Source organism: Mytilus edulis, chromosome 1, assembly GCF_963676685.1.
Source record: "Mytilus edulis chromosome 1, xbMytEdul2.2, whole genome shotgun sequence".
NCBI classification, from domain to species: Eukaryota; Metazoa; Mollusca; class Bivalvia; order Mytilida; family Mytilidae; genus Mytilus; species Mytilus edulis.
This window is the reverse complement of record NC_092344.1, coordinates 115,962,767-115,984,387: the sequence shown is the minus strand read 5'-3', so window position 1 is coordinate 115,984,387 and position 21,621 is coordinate 115,962,767. Positions and strand designations below refer to the sequence as shown.

Sequence of the window (21,621 nt, the reverse complement as noted above, 5' to 3'; positions counted from 1 at the left end):
CTAAGGAACAAATATTATTAGGAACAAATATACGTTGACAGGGGATTATAATTTGTACAAAATGCTACATGTTCACAGACAATGGAATTTATTACAAAGGGTACTAATAATATATACTGGAATGGTCCTGGGTCCAATTAATTTTATGTATTTATGTGATGTATGTTACTGAAATTCTTCTGCAAATACAGAGCCACCCGATATTACCAGTAGAAAGACCCCAATAGATATACATTGTAAGAAGATGTGGTAAGCGTGCCAATGAGACTAGTATCCATCCAAATCACAATTTTCAATTATCTTCAATGTCTACGGAAGACTGGCTGTCAAAATGCTAACATTCCAATTTTCAATAACAGTTAACAGCAAATAGATTCTCACAATAACAGATAACAAAATAGATAATAGTCCTATAACAGCTAACAAAGAATAAGACAATAACAGATAACAGTAAATATATTTTCAGAATAACAGATAACAAAGAATTAAAATGCCCCATAACAGCATAACAGTTAAACCCCTTGCCCCCCTCATAGAACGGTTGTAGAAAATATTGCATATCACAATAGAAAATAGTTGTATATGTTTATACATTCTTCGATATCATAAAAAAAAATAAGAAAATAAGGAGAAACCAATCTTTCTTCTGTCTATTAATGTTCCGTCATTGTGCCGGATGTTAGATACCATCGAGTCCGATCAAATTTTGCCGGTGTGGTTTAGACACAGTGACTCTATCTTCTTCCGTGTTTAATACAATAGTTACAAATGATGGTCTTTACAAAAAAACATATGGTCAGATTTTCGTGCTTTAATGATAACATTAAATTTTGCTATCATTAATGATGTGATATACTAGTATCTAAGAGACGGTTGGCGAGTATCATATTAAAAAACTTTCCCAATATATTATAGATATGAGCAAAGCCTGCTGGTTTATTTTAAAATATTTATAGATGACAAAGCAGTTTTGGAAATTGAAGGGTCAATTTCATTTGCTGAACAATATTGTTCATAAATATTCAGTTATTCTCTAATAACTAGATATGTCAACTTGGTGAACAATTTTTAATCGAGTACTGTTTGGTTTTATCGGGCGATACTTGAGTACTCACTCGGTAACATATCTACAATATGGAAACACAAAAATACGTATTTACATTCTGTGGTTTATTATTGAACGGACGCATAACCATTTAAATAAGTATTTGTAACAGCTTATTACCTACACATACTAATTAAGTAAAACAAATATAATTAATATAATTTAATAAACATCTTTTCAAAATGATGACAAGGAAAACCCATATCCAACAATTTCAGAAGCTGAATCAGATTTTTTTATACGGGGGGCCCACTGACTGTTCTTGTTTTATTTACCGGTAGGATTAATCAGTGATGCCTATTTAATCTTTCGAAAGAGGTTAACAAGAAGATCAATTTTACTTGCAGCAAAATGCATTGAGTGTGTATGTAAAGTTAATATCTTTGACTTGCTAGCTGAGCCGTGAAGTCTTTATGAGGCTAACTATACTAATTTCCTTTAGGAGTAGTATAGTCATACATACTATAGTCTACTCTTAAAGGAGGGTAGTATATCTAACCTAATAATGATTTTACGGTTCCACTAGCAAGCAAGCTACTAGTAACCAAAGATATTACCTTTACTGACACACTCAATGCATTTTTACAATAAAGAAAATATTCAAACAGGAAACCGATTAGTCGAATATCTTTTTCTTACTCGAGTACTCGTTGAAATCCCTTCTAAAAACTGAAGTCGTTCTTTGAGTTCATCTTTTGATTCTGTGAACATTTTAATATGGTTTGATCAATCTGATTGGGCATAGACACTTGCATTGTCCATTTCTTAACCCTACAATTCACCAATCAATTACCAATACTGCTTGAGTTTTTCATTATCAAGTGTTTCTATTTTGTGGAGGAACAACTGTTAGGGAGCTACCATTTGATTTTTACCATTTGATTTTTAGGGGAGGGGGAGTTAGGATGGAAAATGTTGTCCTGCTTTTTTTTTTAGTTGTAATCTCTGTCCTGCCTTTTTATATTTTACTCTATTCGATCCTGCCTTTTTTCTTACTAGTTTATCCTGACTTTTTTTCCACTCATCCTGCCTTTTTTTTTACCAAGTTGCTCATCCTGCCTTTTTTTTTACTCAAAACTCCTATCCTGTTCTGCCTATTTTTTTCAAATTTCATCCTAGCTCCCCCATAAAAATCAAATGGTAGCTCCCTTAGTATCATATGTTCCTTGCGTGCGTATAAAAAAATTGAAAAAGTGAAAATAATTGATTTGAATTAAATTCAAAATATATTAAAATGCAAAAGCTTGAAATATAATGCCGTCTTTTTAAATCATTCTACGCAGTTCGAGTTTAAATTGAATAAAGTAAATAATTTTACGACACGTTTTAGTTGACCGAATTTGAAACTATGACATATATAGTTAGCAACGGCACTTGATGAATATTGATGCAGTAAGTATTGTTGATTTTTTTTTATATTAAATAGATTATTTGTCGAAGACAATTAATTTTAACAAATATGCAAGTCTCAGCTTCCGTTTCATTTTTTTAATTCCTGATTATTATTTTTTCCCGCGTCATTCGATTAAAATCTAATTGTATTGAAATTCTCCATTATTTAAAAGTGAACCAGTCACTGCAACGGGCTTAGTAAAATGCGTAAAGTAGAAGTTTTGAATTGAACACATTTCCCTTTCCTTTTCTTTTATCTAAATAACAGAAAAAAGGTATTCGCAGTTACTTGAGTTATCATGTTCATAATTATAAATTAACTGTTAACAAAACTTTGAATTTTTGAAAAACTAAGGCTTTTCTACGTCAGGCCTGAATAGATTAGCTGTATTTGGCAAAACTTTTAGGAATTTTTGGTCCTCAATACTCTTCAACATCGTACTATTTTTGGCCTTTTAAACATTTTGATTCGAGCGTCACTGATGAGTCTTTTGTAGACGAAACGCCTGGCATAAATGTAAAATTTTAATACTGGTATTTATAATGAGTTTATTAGATTGAACATTTACATTTTTTTCTACAATGATAGATTTTTTTCAGGGTTCAAATGGAAAAGGCTTCAAAAGAGTGTGGGAACTGTAAAAAGAAGACAGTGATAAAATCATACTGTGATGTTTGCAAACAGTCCTTTTGTGAAATTTGTACTCAGAAACACAATACTGATGAAGAAACAAAACAACATCTTCATGCTTCCCCTGGTAGGATAATAACGCAGGGGAGTGATAATCAACTATGTCAGAATGTTAGTATAATCATGGAAGTATTAATACTTCCATGGTATAATACATGTAACACCAATATAACAAAATAAGGAGATGTTGTAAAATTAACAATGATACAACTATCCACCAGAATCGCAATGACGTAAGAAATTACAGGTCACCTTATGGTTATCAAAAATGAGCAAAACTCATATCGTTTTGTTAGTTAAAAAAGGTCCCTTATTGATCAATTGAGAAACAAAATTTATTCAAACATTTACTATACAAGATAGACGACAATGAACCACATCTATTGAATTATAGGTTCCTGGCATAGGCACAAACAGAACGTGGGGACAGTGGTGTAACCAACTATATAAAACAAAAAAATAGTTGTAAATGGCTTTAACCAACAAATTGTTTCCGAAGCAAAAAAAGAAACACTATACCGATCTAAGACTACTACCGGTTACTGAAAGCTACTTCAAAGCAAATTACAACTGGTGCTTAAATCATGTTCCCAAATTCTATAGTAAAACTAAATATCAAGCATCAACTTTTGCAATGCCGAAATATAAGTATACAATCTTGTCAGGACGTGGGACCGTAAGTTTTCACAACTTATAGTGGTTTATATTTAGCTGTGTTTAAATATATATAAAAAAAAATATTGATTTTACCGATAACTTTGAACTAATGTTTAAAGATCTTGCTACGTTGTTAATATAACCTTTATGAAAGTTATTCAAATAAATGACCGTACGTGACTCGTCTCTAGATTTATTGGTTTAATAACATCATCTTCGTAAAAATAATCTGTGATGTCCTGTTTTAAAAAGAACTCTCCTGGTATAACCAAATTTATCATCAAACAAATACCTACATGACAAACAAAACAGGTGCCATATGTGAAGAACCTAAGCTGACCTCGGTATCTGGCTGAAATATGTTGCTCAGTCTATGTTGTGTTTTGTAGACGGTTGTTTGTCTTTTTTAATTTTAGTTTTTAGATATGGCATTGTCAGATAGTTTTCAACTGATGAGTTTAAAATACTGTATCTTCTGTCTCTCATTTATTGTTGTTGTATTAGATTTATTCTTGGGGAAGATTCATAAGCAACTTACAATATCATAAAACACAAAAAGAGGCAATTGATAATCTTTGCGCTCAAAAACAAAACGCAATATTATTATCAAATAATAATTACATTAGATGTATGTTTCATTACAATACGTTATTCTGATTGGCTAACGGCACTTCATGTGTTATTCCTTAAGCAGTTGTATCACTCAATAAAACTTCTCATTCATGATGACACGAGGTCCCACAATAAAGTGCACAGGTAAATGAAATAAAAACTTGATAAAAGGCGTGTTTTCATGATCCTATAGGTAAAAATGTAATTATAAGTATTGAATGCTTTTTTTTGTAACTTTATAGGGTTGTAAAAGCGTTGACCGTGCGCACATTTTAAGTATGAAGCGCTTCCGCGCTTCATACAAAATGTACTTCGGTCAACGCTCTTACACCCCAATAAATTTACAAAAAAGAGCATTCAATTCTTAATAACAACCGTATATTTATTGCGTTTAACAGAATTAAAAAGTTTGATGCTTCAGATGCACATTTCGACAAATGTACAGCAATGAGGATAAAGTTAAAAAGCCGAATCATATGATACTAGAACTGTGCACATAGGTTGCGTTTCTGTCAATATAGACAATGCAATTTCCCATATGCCCGCGTCACACTGTCCCGATTTTTACGCGGATGGCAACACGATTATTGAAATTTTCAAAATCGGGACTGATCGTATCCAGATCGGGCTATTCGTAGTGCCATCTTTAACCCTCGTAGAACCATCGGCCACTTTTCTAGCCTTCGGGGACAACTTCGGGAAGGGTTCTAAATTTTTTAACATGTTAAAAAATCCCCGAAGGTGCGTCCGATGTGGAGGGTTCGTATTGAGTTCGTATCACCATCCTTTACCATCGTAATGTCACCGGGAATGCATCTTTGAACATCGTATTGCATTCGTGTTTCCATCGTTTCCATCGGGCAGTTTTGACATAACGATGTCTACACGAATGAATCACGAAGCTACCCGAAGGTCTTACGATGGCAACACGACTTCGTGAAGACCTCGTAATCCCGTCGTGTTGCCATCGAATAAAAGTACGAAGGCGACAAGATGGAACTACGACGGCAATAAATCAAATGTAAGTTAATTTTCGCGCTAAAATACATTTAAAGTGCCATGCGCGATATGCACTGGTCAGTCTAATACGACAGTTAAGAAAGACGTTCACAAAACATGGAGCTCATATCACATGATTCTATGAGAACAAGAAAGGCGACAGCGTTTTTTCTATTAATTCAAATGGAACAAAAAGAGCAGCTATTACAGGCTCAGGATTTACTTTTACAAGTAGAATATTGTTGTTTGTCAATTTTTCATATCAAGTAACATAATGAAAATCATAAACGCGCCTCGTACACCAACACTGCAGGTACACGTATATAGGGAAACCAACTTTTTCTTCATTATTCTGAATTTTATGCCCCACCTACATAGTAGAGGGGCGTTATGTTTTCTGGTCTGTGCGTCCGTTCGTCCGTCTGTCCCGCTTCAGGTTAAAGTTTTTGGTCAAGGTAGTTTTTGATGAAGTTGAAGTCCAATCGACTTTTTAATTTTAATTCCAAATTAGAGGGTTTACCCCAATTTCACGGTCCACTGAATATAGAAAATGAAAGTGCGAGTGGGGCATTCGTTTACTGGGGACACATTCTTGTTTATGTATCGTCTGAGTTGTTGTCACACGAATGTTTACTTCATAACCATTTTGTTTTCTATATGTCATATTTTGCCGCATTTGTTGCTTTCCCCACATCCTTCCTTTTGTCTATATTATTATGATATTCTCCTGGAAAGAGCTCTTTTTGAATAAAAGGGTCAACGAACCCATTACCTTACCTTTAAGATAGATCAGTAAACATGGGCATAATTATGGGTGATTATTCAGACTAGTGCACACATTTTACAGTTCAAACAAGGCAATGCCGAGCGTGGCATCCCCTCGTATGTAACATATTGGGGACAAATATGGACACTATATTTGTATATGACACATGCAGAAAATGGTAAATTGACTATGCATATTTGATACATAAACTATTTTTTTAGAAATCAACCAAAACTTTCAGTAACTGGAAATACCTTTAATATTGTCTTTAGAACCAGCAGGTAAAAAAAATGAGCAACCAATTTCCTGTGTATTATGCTATTTCAAGGAGAGAAAAAACAAGTCCATCTGCATGACCTTGACCTTTGGCCTTGAACGTAAAAAATGTCAGATCATTACAAGGAGGAACAATATACCAAATATGGTTAAAATCTTTTGAAGCATATTGGTTTTAGAGTGTCCACAAGGGTGATATTGCCTTGTATTACAACTGCCACTGTGACCTTGACCTTTGAACTTTAAAGTCAATAGCGCTTGAGATATTCTTAATGAGTAACACCATACCAAGTTTTGAGCATTTTAGTTCTAGAGTGTCCATAACAATTTTATCTACACGCAACTTACATGTAGTAGGCGAGGGGATAATAAACTAATTTTTATAAGAATTAGACAAAAAGATCGATTTCCCGCCATGCATGGCAGACTTGTACAGACTCATACTCCTCCTTCTTCCTCTTCCTCTCCCTGATTTTGGTGGCATTATATGCAGAGACTCAGAGTCAAGTTTTACCCTTCAAGCCCACGGTCTTCCGTCTTATGATTAAACCAGAAATTAAATGTACAATATAATATATATTCAATATTGATCAAACAATTTAAAAAGCGTGATGCCTTCGGTATATAATTTAAATACATCGTAAGCTGTACACGACATCTTTTAGACATCGTATGGCCATCGCGCCATCATCGTAATCCATCGTGTAGCCTTCATAATCCATCGTGTAGCCTTCGTGATCCATCGTGTAGGCTTCGGCTGAGATATGAAGCTTAAATACCCGTCTTTGGTTAACCTTCGTATGTCTATCTTTTGCTATCGTATATAATTTCGGCACCATCGTATAGACTTCGTTATTCATCGTACTTGCTTCGGTCACTTTTTGGTATTTTAACTTACGAACTTACAATTTTCGCATTCGGGTGTCAATCGTATATAAAAATCGGAACAGTGTGACGCGGGCAATAGGAAAACCCTTGCGGCTAAATCTGTGATACATTTACTATGAAGATGCGTAAAAAATATATATTCTAGAATGAAAATTTGATAAAGACTACTATGTTATTCCAAGGTCAAAACATAAGGCTGTGCGACATATTTCAACATTTAAAAGTCCCAAAACTTGTTAGAAATATCTGTACTTCCCCTACCTTCACTACAACCATATATTTTATACTGGTAACATTTACAATATATCTCTCTATGAGATGAAACAGAGATCATATCTGGCAACCAGTACGTAAACAATACAAAATATATATAAATAGTATATATCTCAAGAAAAGAGGTGTGGTTTGAGAAACAGCTGTATTAACAAAGCGCAACCTAAAAGTGATAGTCGTTGTGCCTCATATTTTTAGAACATTTATGCATCATTGTTTGATTTTAAGTGCTCTCCTTATTGACTATTTTAGGTTCGAGGAGAATATCAGGCAACACATCACAAACACACACCAATCACCGTTCCAGGGGATGATAAGGGAACAGCCTGTACCTTAGGCATGGTCATTTTACCAGATGGTCGTCTGATTGTCATTGACAATCGTCATAAAAGTCTGAAACTGTTCAATTCAGATCGGTACACATATGCTTTTAGAAGGAATTTCACTCACGAACCCAGAGGAATAGCTGCAATTGCTGATAAAGAGATAGCAGTAACATTTGTTGATAAACATGCCATAAGGATGTTCCGTGTACAGCAAGGAAGTTTTGAAGACACACACAAATTTAAAGTAGACGAAAAGCCATTTAGTATTTCATACAGTGAAGGCCATGAAAAAACCTTAGCAATCGAGGTAGGAGAAGGAAAATTTGGAGCGATAATCATCACCAATTTGTCCGGAGATGTACTGAAAGAAATTTCTGGATACACGAGAAGCTTTGGCAAATTTACCGGAAATACCATAAGACTGGCACATGATCATAGTAAGCAACTTTTTTATATTGCAAATCTGCAAGATGATTGTGTCAATTGCGTAGATTACGATGGAGTCATTGTGTGGAATGTACAAGTAGTATCACCTAGAGGAATTCATCACCATGATAACACTTTGTTTATAGCCAGTAAATCTGAAAACAAAGTATATCAGATGAAAACTGACCTCGGTGGAGGGGAGGTACCAATTCTTTATAACCTTGTGAACGGCAAAGACAGCATCATTGAACCAAGATTTCTGGCCTACAGTGTACAAACTAAAATACTTGCCGTCGAAGTAGCTGGAAACATTATTCATACGTATAACTGTTTGAGAAAAAATTAAGATATTGTTTAACATTATACATAACTATTGATTCGTGCTTCCTATTATTAATTGTAGATATCATTATTTGTATTCCGTCGTTGCTTAATCTTCATCCCTAATCACTTCTTGTTTTTCTTTTTCTTTCGTTAAAATTTGGTTTTGATTTTTTTTAAAGGAGGGAGAAATAGATCCTTCTTTCAATATAGTTTACCTTCATCATTTTGAAGTGTGCACAAAATTGCTATTGAAAATTGAACAAAATCATATTTTTTAACATTTCAAATTCTAATATTATCGAGTTAAAAAAATGTAGGAAATGAAATTAGAGGCTCTAAAGACCCACCTGCATCTTCAACAACTTCTACTTACGACTGACGATTTCTATCATGATAACTTATTTTTAATGTTATCTGGTCATTTGTTCCCGTTTAAAGTTTCTATCTATCTGTTATATTATTTTTTGTGATGTTATGCAAAATCGTAAAAGGAAATGATAAAAATCGTCATTAAAGGGCAATTACTCAAATTACTTAAGGAATTCTCGGACTTTTTCAGCAATGCTAATTTGTTTGTAGATCTTGTCTTGTAAAATCATTTTTCTTAATAAAAGTTTCTATGTAAATATTGAAATTACTAGACAAGAATGTAAACCTATAGACAAAATTTGATATTTAAGACAATAACTCCTATGAATCTAGAAAAGCGCTTCGGACGCAAGAAATTATTTAACGTGTTGTTTTCAATTTTTTTTTTCTATAAAAAGTCGTCTTGCAGTTTAAACGTAAGTAGACAAAAGGTAGATCTCTTTCATCATTTGTAACCGTCTTAAGTTTTCTATATTCACATCGGTTTTCAAGATAATAGACAAATCTTGCAGTTTACCCCTATCTTTTATTTTTAGCCATGTTGGCATTCTTGGCTGGCGTGGTCGTCAGACACATTTTGAAAGTAGATTCCCTATTAATAATTGTGTACAAGTTTGAATAAATTTGGGCCAGTGGTTCCGAGAAGACTGTTGTAATAGTTAACGACGACGACAGGCGTCTGACTCCAAGTGATGAGAAAAGCTTTATTTGGCATTTTCACTCTTGTAACGCCTTTTCCATGCATTTTACTCACATCAAATATGATATTCCCAGTCCTTCACCGTTAGTCACATGATAAAATAAACTGATGCAAGTACCTAATTAGTTTATACAAATGATTAAAAATGTAGCTTTCATAACATGAATTGTACGAATTTTAATGTACCAGATGCGCTTTAGTACAATAAATGTTGCATTAGTGATGTTCAGGATAATTTTTTGTAACTATTGTAACACAGAAGAAGGTAGACTGTTTGCATGTTTTCTTGATTTCAGAAGGGTCTCGATACTGCCATTCGCACAGGGATAAAACTTAATCATCAAATGTAGGGGAGGGTTCAACTGTTACAAAATAATTAAGAACATTATGCGTTTTTATAAATAGATTCACATTAAAAACAGGGTCATAATCTGAGTCCTTGTTTGCCAAAATCATAAATGATCTCCTTGATTATCTTTAAAGTTCGCCTGATCCAGTCATTGTTAAAATCACAACCATTCCATTATTTATTTTATATGCTTAGGAGGCAACCATTTGATTTTCGGGGGGGGGGGGGGGGGGGGCTATGGATTTTTTGACAATTTTTTTTTTTCGCCTTCGGCGAAAGACAATCTATTTGTTTGGCGACAAGTCGAAAACAATTGTGAAACAAACATTTTTTTTTCTCAGGGTCAAAAACAAATTATTTTATTCTCCAAAAACTGGAAACAAACTTTTTTTTCCAAAAAAATCCATAGCCGACTTGACCGAGTGTACACTTACCGTTAGGATCGATGTTTTGAAAAGTAATTCAAATAAAACTGAAGTGGTTGTATTTGAATAGGCAGACCTACTTTGTATCTTGATGATATACTATTGAATATGATCAACATTGTAAATATTAAGGATTTGAACCAAGCGCAACCGGATCGGGATCAATTATTTTCACTTTTTCGTTTTTATATACACCCGTATGGACATATCATGATATAAACAGTCATTACTTGACCTAATAAAAACACTTAATTATGAAAAACGCAAGCAGTATTGGTAATTGATTGGTGAATTGTAGGGTTAAGAAATGGACAATACAAGTGTCTTTGTCCCATCAGATTGATCAAACTATTAAAAAAAATATGGAATCAATAAGATGAACTAAAAGAACGACTTCAGTTTTTTGAATATTCTTGAAAACAAATAATGTTTTGGTGATTTGAAACTAGGATTTCTGAAACTAAAATATCTACTTCTTTATGATCTATAAAGGATAATAAAAAGTAAAACAACAACGATAACGAACCTTGAGGAAAATTCAAATTTTTAAATTAAAAGTCCGTAATCAAATGGCAAAATCCAAACTTAACACACATCAAATCAATTGATGACAACTATTATTTCCCTGACTTGGTATATTGCATTTTCTTATCTAGGAAATGGTGGATTAAACCTGGTTTTATAACTAGCTCAACCTCTCACTTGTTTGAAAGTTACATAAATTTCCATTATATTGACACACAAACAAAACAAACAGGTATAATAGGTAAAAATGTTGAAAAATAGGGGCACACCAGTCACTATCAAACTAACAAATATGTAACAAAGAAACGTAAAAAGGCATATAAACAAAACACATCAGCAAAAATGACAATAATATGAAAATTTAACATAGCAAAATAACACAATGATGGGATGTATAAGTACAGAGCCATATATGCAACAAAGTAATATAAGATCATATAAAAAGGCATTTAGACAAAAGCACATTAGCAAAAATGAAAAGCTGGAATATAAAAATTAATGACTTTTTTTTTCAGAAAAAAGGACGAGACGTTCAGCAGACCAAACTGATATATCTGATACATTGGGAAAGCTTTTTAAAAAGATACTTGACAGTATTTGTAAAGGCTTCGATAAATATAATATCGTGAGTCTTTCTTAAGACCTTTATTTGTAACTATTGGTGATACAGAAGAAGATAGAGCGTTTGCCTGTTTTAATCAGCGGTATACTTCTGATGCCTTATTTATTAATTTCGAGAAGAATTTCGATTATGACATTCACCCGGGATAAAACTTAATAAACAAACACAAGGAAGGGTTTAACTTACAAAAAATCATTAAGAGTATGTCTATAATTTTTGAAAAATGGATAAGGAGTTAAAACAGAGTCACAATCTGGGTCCTTATCTGACAAAATCATAAATGACCTCCCTGATTATCTTACAAGTTCGCCTGATCTAGTTTTTAAAATCACGACCACTGAATTTCAGACTCCTGGCTCATTGTCGGATCCAGGGGGAGGGGGTTCCATCCTTTTTTTGGCCGATTAATGCATTTGAATGGGGACATATAGTTGGACCCCCCTTTTTAAAATGGCTGGATCCGCCACTGTGGCTGGGGACAGGCTCATGCATACAGAATGCGGTGGATAATATTAAAACATGTTAGCGGGTATCCAACCAACCCTTACATTGGACAATGATGTAACAGTACAACATAAGAATAAGAAATACATTTAAGAAAAACAAAGTGGAGGTTGCAGGGTACTTGTGCGTCCAAACAACTTAAAAACACTAAATACAGATCTGAGAGAACTTGCATTTACTGACAGCTAGTACAAAGCCAATAACAACTAATAAAAACAATCAGGCATCTAAGACTAAATCATCAATCAACATTCAATGGATTTAGTGTAAAGACGTCATAAACAGTTACAGAAAACATGACCAATGCCAAGGTATTGATAAATAGCAGAGCAATAAATTGTGCATATGTATATAACAATGATAATAAGCAGTTTGCTTTTAATCTATTGATTACAAAATCCATTCAAATACTCGTCAAAAAGTTTATTATTCAGAGATCTAATATTAGTTTATTTAAAGAATTTCTGGGCACGGTAAACAACATTTCCGTAAAAATGAGGGTGTGCTTTCCCGTTGAAACTCAGTTTTCTACAAGTACAACCTTAACTTTACATCTTTAGAAGAATTTAGTTAAGTTTTAAAGTAGCTTGTGGTTAATCCATATTCCTGGCTGAATAGTTTACCATTAATACATAGATTCCTTTCATTAAAATCCGAAACGTCACAACAGACACGGGCATCCAGGGGCGTAGCTAGGCAATTTTGATGTTTACGCAATGCCGGAGAATGAAGTTATACGGCAGGGGATCTGGGGGCCGCTCAAGGCCCCCAGAAGCTCTGGGGTAAATGGTGCAAAATCCTGCATTCTCGCAATTTCCGAGGACTTAAAATGACCTCACAGAAATCTTACTTTTAGGAGAAACAAGTCAACTTTGGAAATAAATAATCAGAGAAAAACAAAGAAACCCGTACTGTTGGCTTAACAATTTGTTTTTTTTCCCCTTATGTGTAGTGGGTTAAAATGGCTTGATTAGGTATTAGGTATGTATTTTATTTGTTACCTAATCATGCTGAACCCACTTTACATTAGAAAACAAACTTATTTCTAAGCCAACACTGTGCAACTTAAATGGTATTTTTTTTTATTGAGAAAATACACAAATAAAAATTCGAATCACATATATCTTTATGTTTTATTTTATGAGTGAACAAGCAGTGTTTCTCAGGTTTTTTTTTTCTCTCAAAATTAATTCTGAAAAACCAATTTCCTTTCTTTTTTTCTACTCAAGATGTCCTAAACCGTGTCTGCTTTAAAAAAAAATTCTCGGTATATGTTCAAAAGACCGAGTCCAGATAAACGATTCGTTTTCATTGTATTTCTCAATTAGGTCTTCACTCTTCTTATGGTACTAAAAGACCGTTCTGCCGTTGCCATCGAGACCGGCATACGACGGACGGACAGACGGATACACAGACCAGAAAGCACAATGCCCATCTATTATCGTAGGTAGGGCATAACAAAATCAAATCATTTTTTTTTTCTTCAACAATATTAAGGGAGCTACCATTTGATTTTTATGGGGGGGCTAGGATGAAATTTGAAAAAAATAGGCAGGACAGGAGTTTTGAGTAAAAAAAAAAGGCAGGATCAGCAACTTGGTAAAAAAAAAAGGCAGGATGACAATTTGTGTAAAAAAAGTCAGCATAACTAGTAAAAAAAAAGGCAGGACCGAATAGAGTAAAAAATAAAAAGGCAGGACAGAGATTACAACTAAAAAAAAAAGCAGGACAAAATTTTTCATCCTAGCCCCCCCATAAAAATCAAATGGTAGCTCCCTAAATAAAATTTAAGATAAAATTCTCAAAGTTAGCTAGTTAGTAAAGGTTAAAAATGGTAGTAAAGGGTGGGGTTGGGATGGTGGATCAGTACTTCTCGAAAAAAACGTTTTTTTTATTCAAATCAAGTTAGGATTACGGAAAACAAAAACTTTAAAACTGAAAGCATGGAAAACACGCACTTTTATTTAAATTTGGGAACATGTAACTTGTTGAACGAAAGAGGCACCCGTCTTGCACTAAAATTTAAAAAAGTGAAAACACGTTGAACGTCAAATGAAAAAAAAAGGTGAATACAGTTGCACGAAAATTACCCTTTACCACCCCCGCTAAACTTGAGTTGGACTAGTCTAGACTGTTTAAGACTTATACATACCTCACAGGAAATTCATAAGAATGAACTGATGTCCATGGTCTCTTAAGAATGTGATATTTTATTTCATCAGTTATTTTGGAATCTTCAGAAAAGATGTCAGGGTAAGGAGGCATAGAAGACGTAACAATTGTGTTTTGACACCCGGAGGACTCAGCCATTTTAAATTGTTTGCATCAGCAACAGAATTACTATGCTGGTTTCGTAAATGAAAAGGGAAGACTAGTTTTCGGAACGGAATATAGCTACAAAGTGATCTATAACATATTTGTATATTTTTTTTTATTAACTTCATTACTTTAATTTTGTTCTTACTAGATTTACCATATTTTTATTTTTGTGAAATTTTCGATGTGTACGCAACTGCGTTTTTGCGTACGGGTTGCTACGCGCCTGGCATCGCAAACGAGTTGTTTGTGATATGAAACTACGTAAGACGGTGTCAAATGAAAATCACCGTCTAAAAAAAGGAAAATTAACATTAAGGAACGAAAAATTGTCCCTTTCACCGTTAATTTTATTGTAGAGTTTCCCGTGTAAAACTAAAATATCTAAATCTCGGAAAGAACAGTTATTATTGTTTACATTTAATTTGTTTAAAGTAGGTTTAAATCCGGACGAGCCACTCCTACTAGTACGCTCATTACTTGTTCGCATGACTTTATTGTTGCCGTAAAAAAAACCTTTCAGAACTGTATTTCAAATTTCATAACACCATTGTATCAAATAACAAAGAGATTACTCTTATATACCGTGATTAAAAAATGATTCACATATGATTTCCTTATTTAAATATTTTGTTCCAGATTATGATTAAAATTCATTGCATCTAAACAAAATATTAATGAAATGCCAATTATCACAATGCGATGCATGTGCCGAAAAAAAAGTTGGAAACATGTATAATTTTGTAAAAAAAAACAAAACGGGAAAAAGATGACATAAAATTATGTGGGATGACATTAACAGAAATAAAAAATTATTGTGAATAAGCTGAAGTTTGAGGTTCGATTTTACTGTCGATCTATGGGTTAATTTTAATTTGAATACAATTGTTTGCATCTACTGGAAATTATATATAAGAGAGTCCATATGATCATATAAGTAAAATACTGTTCTCCAATAATAGAAATTTTTCTGATACATAAAAAAATCATATTCAGGAGTACATTTTGCTATATCTGCTGATATGACAAACTCATCTAGAGGTGTGTTTTATGCTTCATACAAAACAATGTTTTGTTTAGAGCCATATTTACTCAATCTTAAAGTGGCAGATCGATACATCTACAGTAAATTTAGATGTTCAAACATCAAAATCCCTATAGAAGTTGGTCGGTGGAAAAATACACCAAGAGAAAATCGTATATGCTGTCACTGCGATTCAAAACCATTGGTGACGAATATCATTATTTTTTTGTATGTTCCAATAAACAAATTATGTCTTTAAGAGAAAGGTATATACCTACATATTACATAAAAAATCCTTCCCAATTGAAATTTATTGGTCTATTATCACACTGTAACGTGCCAGTGCTAACAAAAGTGTGCATGTTTCTAAGACATATTGAAAAAATATTTTCATAATTCATAGCATGTTACAATAATTTCTAACCACGTTGCAATTAAGAATTTTGCGAACAAATCAGCCAAATATATTTCAGTTTTATTGTTTGATATCAATTATTAATCTATTGTGTGACTTTCTTGTAAATGTATAAGTATGTATGTAATTTTTAATGTATAATTGTTATCCTCTTGTTGCACCATACGTGTGCCTAAGTTGTAATAAATTGTCTTGTCTTGTCTTGTCTTGTATAGAAAAAATATTCATTCATTCATGTCTTTATTTCCTCATAATTGAGATACAATGAATACATACAATTAACTAAATATCAGACAACAAAAAAATAAACGAAATAGGTACAGAACAGTTTTTCACATATACAGACAAATATATACACTTTAGTCTCTCAGCATTAAGGCCTTATATAATCTCGATTGATGACATATCATGTATTGCTTAACCTGACACAACGTCCATATAATGCTAAGCACTGAACCACATGGGCGTGACAAAGCCTCTCAAACTCCAAATGTTCTTCACTTAAATTTAATGGAATTCTTCCAAGCAAAATTTGATATATATCCTCATCATCATATTCACTTAGTTCAAAATAAAGTTGTAGCGAAAAATTCTCGATGATAATATCCCACCACAAATCGCGCAGTTCTATAGTGCAAGTGCAGGAGCAACATGCATGTACATAGACATCATTAAAGTCATTTTCGCATTCGACGCATTTATCTCTTGATGAATTTGGTATATCAGCTAACAGTTTTGTAATAAAATATGAATTTCGTATTTCTGCAAACGAATGTGCTTATTTCCAGAAGTTTGTCATAGAAACTGTTTTATGAATATTTCTAAAACGTATAAAATTGTCATCTAACGCAATACGGTTTAACCAGTTGACTGACTGTTGTTCGTTAACTGTTTTGTGAACAATCGATTTCCATTGACTTTTTGATGGGAAACTACCAGTATCGATATATTCGGTAAGATATTGAATTAGTCCATATGTTCTTAAAATGTCAATAATATCGGGAATGTATCCATAGTGACGGCGGTGAGGGTCTATAAGGAATGAAAATAGTCGAACCAAAAATATTCTTTTTGAAAGATAATTGTTATCTAACATACACAGTTTTTGAAAAAAGAACAGTTTTCTTTTGTGAATAAAACTCATAATCGGATGAATTCCAATAATGCTCTCGCACATATCAGATCTGGTAGAAGTTTTTAAAGCTAAAATGTGTTTGACAATGAAGTGCTGAAAACAATTAAGCGTCGTTATATCACAGGATTTGAGGTTACTCCATGTTTCGCAGCCATAAAGAACGCTTGGTAAGACAACAGTTTTGTATAATTTAACTAATACAGACGGATTAGTTGCTCTTGACATTACTCCTTTCAATGCGAAGTATGCGTTTTCACCTTTTCTACAAGCATTTATAGTTCTGTTCTTAGTTTTGAATCGAGAATTAAGTTCAATACCTAAATGTGTATAGTTGTCAGATAATGGAATAGTCTTATTTCCAATACACCAGTGGAAGTTGACATTGTTTTCTCTTGTATTTATGGAGAATTGCATAATACTTGATTTGCTTGCGTTAAAACAGAACCGCCAGTTTCTAGAGTACTCGAAACACACATCAAGCATGCGTTGGAGAGACAATGGGGACGTGGCAATACATGATATGTCATCAGCAAGAGCAGGTGCACCACAATTGATACTGTATATACCTGTGTTTTGATTGCATTTCTCAATTTCACATATTAAATCATTAATAAAAATTAAATACAGTAAACCAGACAGCACACTGCCTTGTCTTACACCTTCTAACACTGGGAAAAAAATTGACTGGTGCTGGTTAACAACTATAGCACTTTTTGTGTTTGTATGAAAGTCATTGACTATTACCCATAATTTATTGTTCACACCTAGTTGAAACAATTTGTACATAAGACCAAGTCTCCAGACTGTGTCGAATGCCTTCCTACTATCAAGAAAAGCTACAAAAATCTTACTACAAAATTCAAGATTATGAAAAATTGTCTCATGTAGATTAAAGGAAGCTGTTAGGCAACCGAGGTTCTTCTGAAATCCTTGTTGTTGACAGTTAGGGAAGTTTATGTTTTCCAATATGATTAGCAAACGGATTTTTATAACATGCTCAAAGACCTTTGAAACACACGGCAAAAGTGTAATCGGACGGTAGCTGTCAGGAGATGTTTTAGGTTTATTGTTTCCTTTAAAAAGTGGTACTAGTAAACCAAACTTCCAGTCATAAGGTACCCGACCTTTCTTCACTATGAGGTTAAAAAATGAAGTAAGGCAACGGATAAGAACTTCTCCGCCGTATATCAAATGTTCGTTTTGAATTTTGTCGTGTCCGCTGGCTTTTTTACGCATCAAGGATTTGACAATATCGCGCACTTCACATTCTTTGATGACTCCACCAGGTAGGTTCTCATTGGAGTTACAGCAGGTGTTTAAAATCTCTGAATACGCACTGTCAATAAATTGTTTCTTTGACGTATCAAAAGTGTCAGTATTGTCCGTTGTACAAATGTTTGAAAAATAGTCCATGAAGGCATTCGCAATGCTTTCTGGGTTATTACATGTATCACTATTATGGATAATTTCCGGATAAATTCTTGATGTTGATGGTTTACATCTTTTTACTAGTTTCCAGAATAACCGGATATCGCACTCAGCTGCTTCGTTTATGTCATCGTAACATTTTTGAATATATTGTTCATAAGCTGCGTTTTGCACATTCCGAAATTCATATTTGGCTTTTTTGTAATGTTAATACGATTCATGACTTATTCCTCTGGGCCGTCCATCTGCCATCCATTGTTTACGCATTGACCGTTCCGTCTGATGAGCTTTCTTTACATCGGGTGTCTAGTATGGTTTTGTATATGGGTTAAATACGCACTTAGGAATAACGGAATCTGCCGCTGCATGTAAAATGCTTTCGATTTCCGTGTTAACAGTATCTACATATACATTGTCTGAATTAATTCGGTCGGTTAACAATTCTATTGGTACGTTCATAGCTTCTTGATAGTTTCTTATATTTTCGTCATTAATTTTATGCCAAGCCGGAAATTTGCTATACGAATTCATTATTCGGTGTGGATTATTATCTATTAAAAGTTCTACTATTATCGGTAAATGATCGGAAGTACTGCTAATCGAACCTTCGTCAAGAATTTCACAAGACCTCAGTTGCCTAAGTACACTCTTATTTACAAGAAAGTAGTCAATCATAGTTTTCTTAGTTATGAACGTATAATCAGGCCCTGTATGCTTAATTTTACCACCTGAAAATAACAAATCATGTCTTTTAACATATTTTTGCAATTCGTCAGATTTACAATGGTTTGAATGCAATCTGTCTTTAGTACGACAACTAGCATTAAGGTCGCCTGCTACAATAATACTGCCATAATTACAATAATAAGAAACTAAAGTATCTAACATGTTCAATTCATTTCTATAATTATCTAAGCTATCGTCAGAAGGTAAGTATGCTCCAAAAATAAAAATTGACCCATTTGATTTGGTTTTTATCTGTAAACCCACAACTCTTTCAGAGTTGGTATCATGTATCTCACTAACAGAGAATTGTAGAGTATTTTTATACAATATAGCAACACCGCCTTTCCCATGATAAGCATGATATTTATTTGGTAAGTCTTCAGCTTTACCTATACAAGTGTAGCCCTGTTCAATAGTGGAAAGGTAATGTAGAGAACTCTTTTTAAGTTTGTGTTCAGAAACTACACAAATATCACAATCTGTATTTTTCAAAAGACTACTTAAACAAACAGTGGAGGACATTATGCCTCTAACATTCCATGCTAATAATTTGAGACTAGACATAATCAAAAACAAAAGAAATATACGCAAAATACAACAGTTAAGTTTTGTTTTACACATTTTGAAAAAGAGTTTATTCATGGTGCTGTTCGTTTTCAGTTTCATTTGAAAAACGATGGTTCCACTCATAATTACTTAACCACTTTCTACATTGTACTCCATCCGACCAAAAATTATAAGATTCAACATAATCTGCGCAATTTTCAACAACATTGAGTTTGGCAGATACTCGCTGTGCACTATGTTTTGGGTTAAACAATTTCAAGTAAGTCACATGTACGTTTTCTTTATCGAGATAAGCTAGAATCCCTGATCTCGTGGATTTTGGATTAATGCCCGAGAGATAATATCTCGCCGTTCTCTTTCTTTTAACACCAGTAAAAAAGTTTTCATCAGAATCTGCGGGGGAGGTATCTATATTCTCGGTTACCCCATCCAATCGTACAGGTATTTTATAAGTCGTGTTCAATTGTTTATCAATTTCACGCAGACCGTTATCTTTATGTGAGTCCGAGTGTGTATTCGTGTAAGAATTCGGAGTTGACAGTGGTGAAATGTTACCGTTAGTCGATTTATTTACTTCGTTTGGTAAGTCCGTTACGGGTGAGCACACTGGAATGTTTATTTTTGTCTGCTGATTACTTCTATTCGGAATAGAGTTCACCTGTTTTAGAAACGGTTGATTTGAGGTTCGAGCCGGGGTTTCTGTTGATACTTTTTCGGCGTATGATTTTTGGGTTGATAATTTTAATTCGTTAACTTGTTTTTGCAGAGAAGCTTGCAATTTGTTGAACCTTTCGATCTCAGCACCTATTCTTTGAACGCTGGTCGTGTAAGAATCAGACATATGGTTAGCATCGTATTGTATAAATTTTCGTTCGTTCGCAACACAGTGTCGACTTAATATGTCATTCACATTTTCGAGATCAGTTTTTAACTTATTGTTTTCGGTTTTCATGTGTTTGATTGTTTATTGGTTTTCCGTTTCTAAACGTTCTAATTCTGAAATACGGTCTAAGGCCGATTGAAGGGTGGCTTTTAGTTCAATAACGTTACAGTTCGGTACCGTACTTTGATCGCTGACTGATTTGCTATCGTCTAGAATTTTTTCTGATACAAAAAAAAAATCATATTCAGGAGTACATTTTGCTATATCTGCTGATATGACAAACTCATCTAGAGGTGTGTTTTATGCTTCATACAAAACAATGTTTTGTTTAGAGCCATATTTACTCAATCTTAAAGTGGCAGATCGATACATCTACAGTAAATTTAGATGTTCAAACATCAAAATCCCTATAGAAGTTGGTCGGTGGAAAAATACACCAAGAGAAAATCGTATATGCTGTCACTGCGATTCAAATACCATTGGTGACGAATATCATTATTTTTTTGTATGTTCAAATAAACAAATTATGTCTTTAAGAGAAAGGTATATACCTACATATTACATAAAAAAATCCTTCCCAATTGAAATTTATTGGTCTATTATCACACTGTAACGTGCCAGTGCTAACAAAAGTGTGCATGTTTCTAAGACATATTGAAAAAATATTTTCATAATTCATAGCATGTTACAATAATTTCTAACCACGTTGCAATTAAGAATTTTGCAATCAAATCAACAAAATATATTTCAGTTTTATTGTTTGATATCAATTATTAATCTATTATGTGACTTTCTTGTAAATGTATAAGTATGTATGTAGTTTTTAATGTATAATTGTTATCCTCTTGTAGCACCATACGTGTGCCTAAGTTGTAATAAATTGTCTTGTCTTGTCTTG

General features: G+C 33.5%; 1 protein-coding gene across 1 annotated transcript; it reads left to right on the top strand.

The window, feature by feature from the left end:
• The first annotated feature begins 2,428 nt into the window (after window positions 1-2,428).
• LOC139520466 (uncharacterized) lies at window positions 2,429-10,025 on the top strand. Its single transcript, XM_071313105.1, has 3 exons — window positions 2,429-2,497; window positions 3,098-3,299; window positions 7,912-10,025. The coding sequence occupies exons 1-3, from the start codon at window positions 2,493-2,495 to the stop codon at window positions 8,755-8,757; spliced, it is 1,053 nt and encodes a 350-aa protein (XP_071169206.1). The 5' UTR covers window positions 2,429-2,492; the 3' UTR covers window positions 8,758-10,025.
• The last annotated feature ends 11,596 nt before the right edge of the window (window positions 10,026-21,621 follow it).

Bases quoted from the DNA above. Each gene is read 5' to 3' on its own strand.
- LOC139520466 (XM_071313105.1), top strand. The intron at 3,300-7,911 runs GTTAGTATAATC...TGACTATTTTAG, and splicing joins ATAATCAACTATGTCAGAAT to GTTCGAGGAGAATATCAGGC.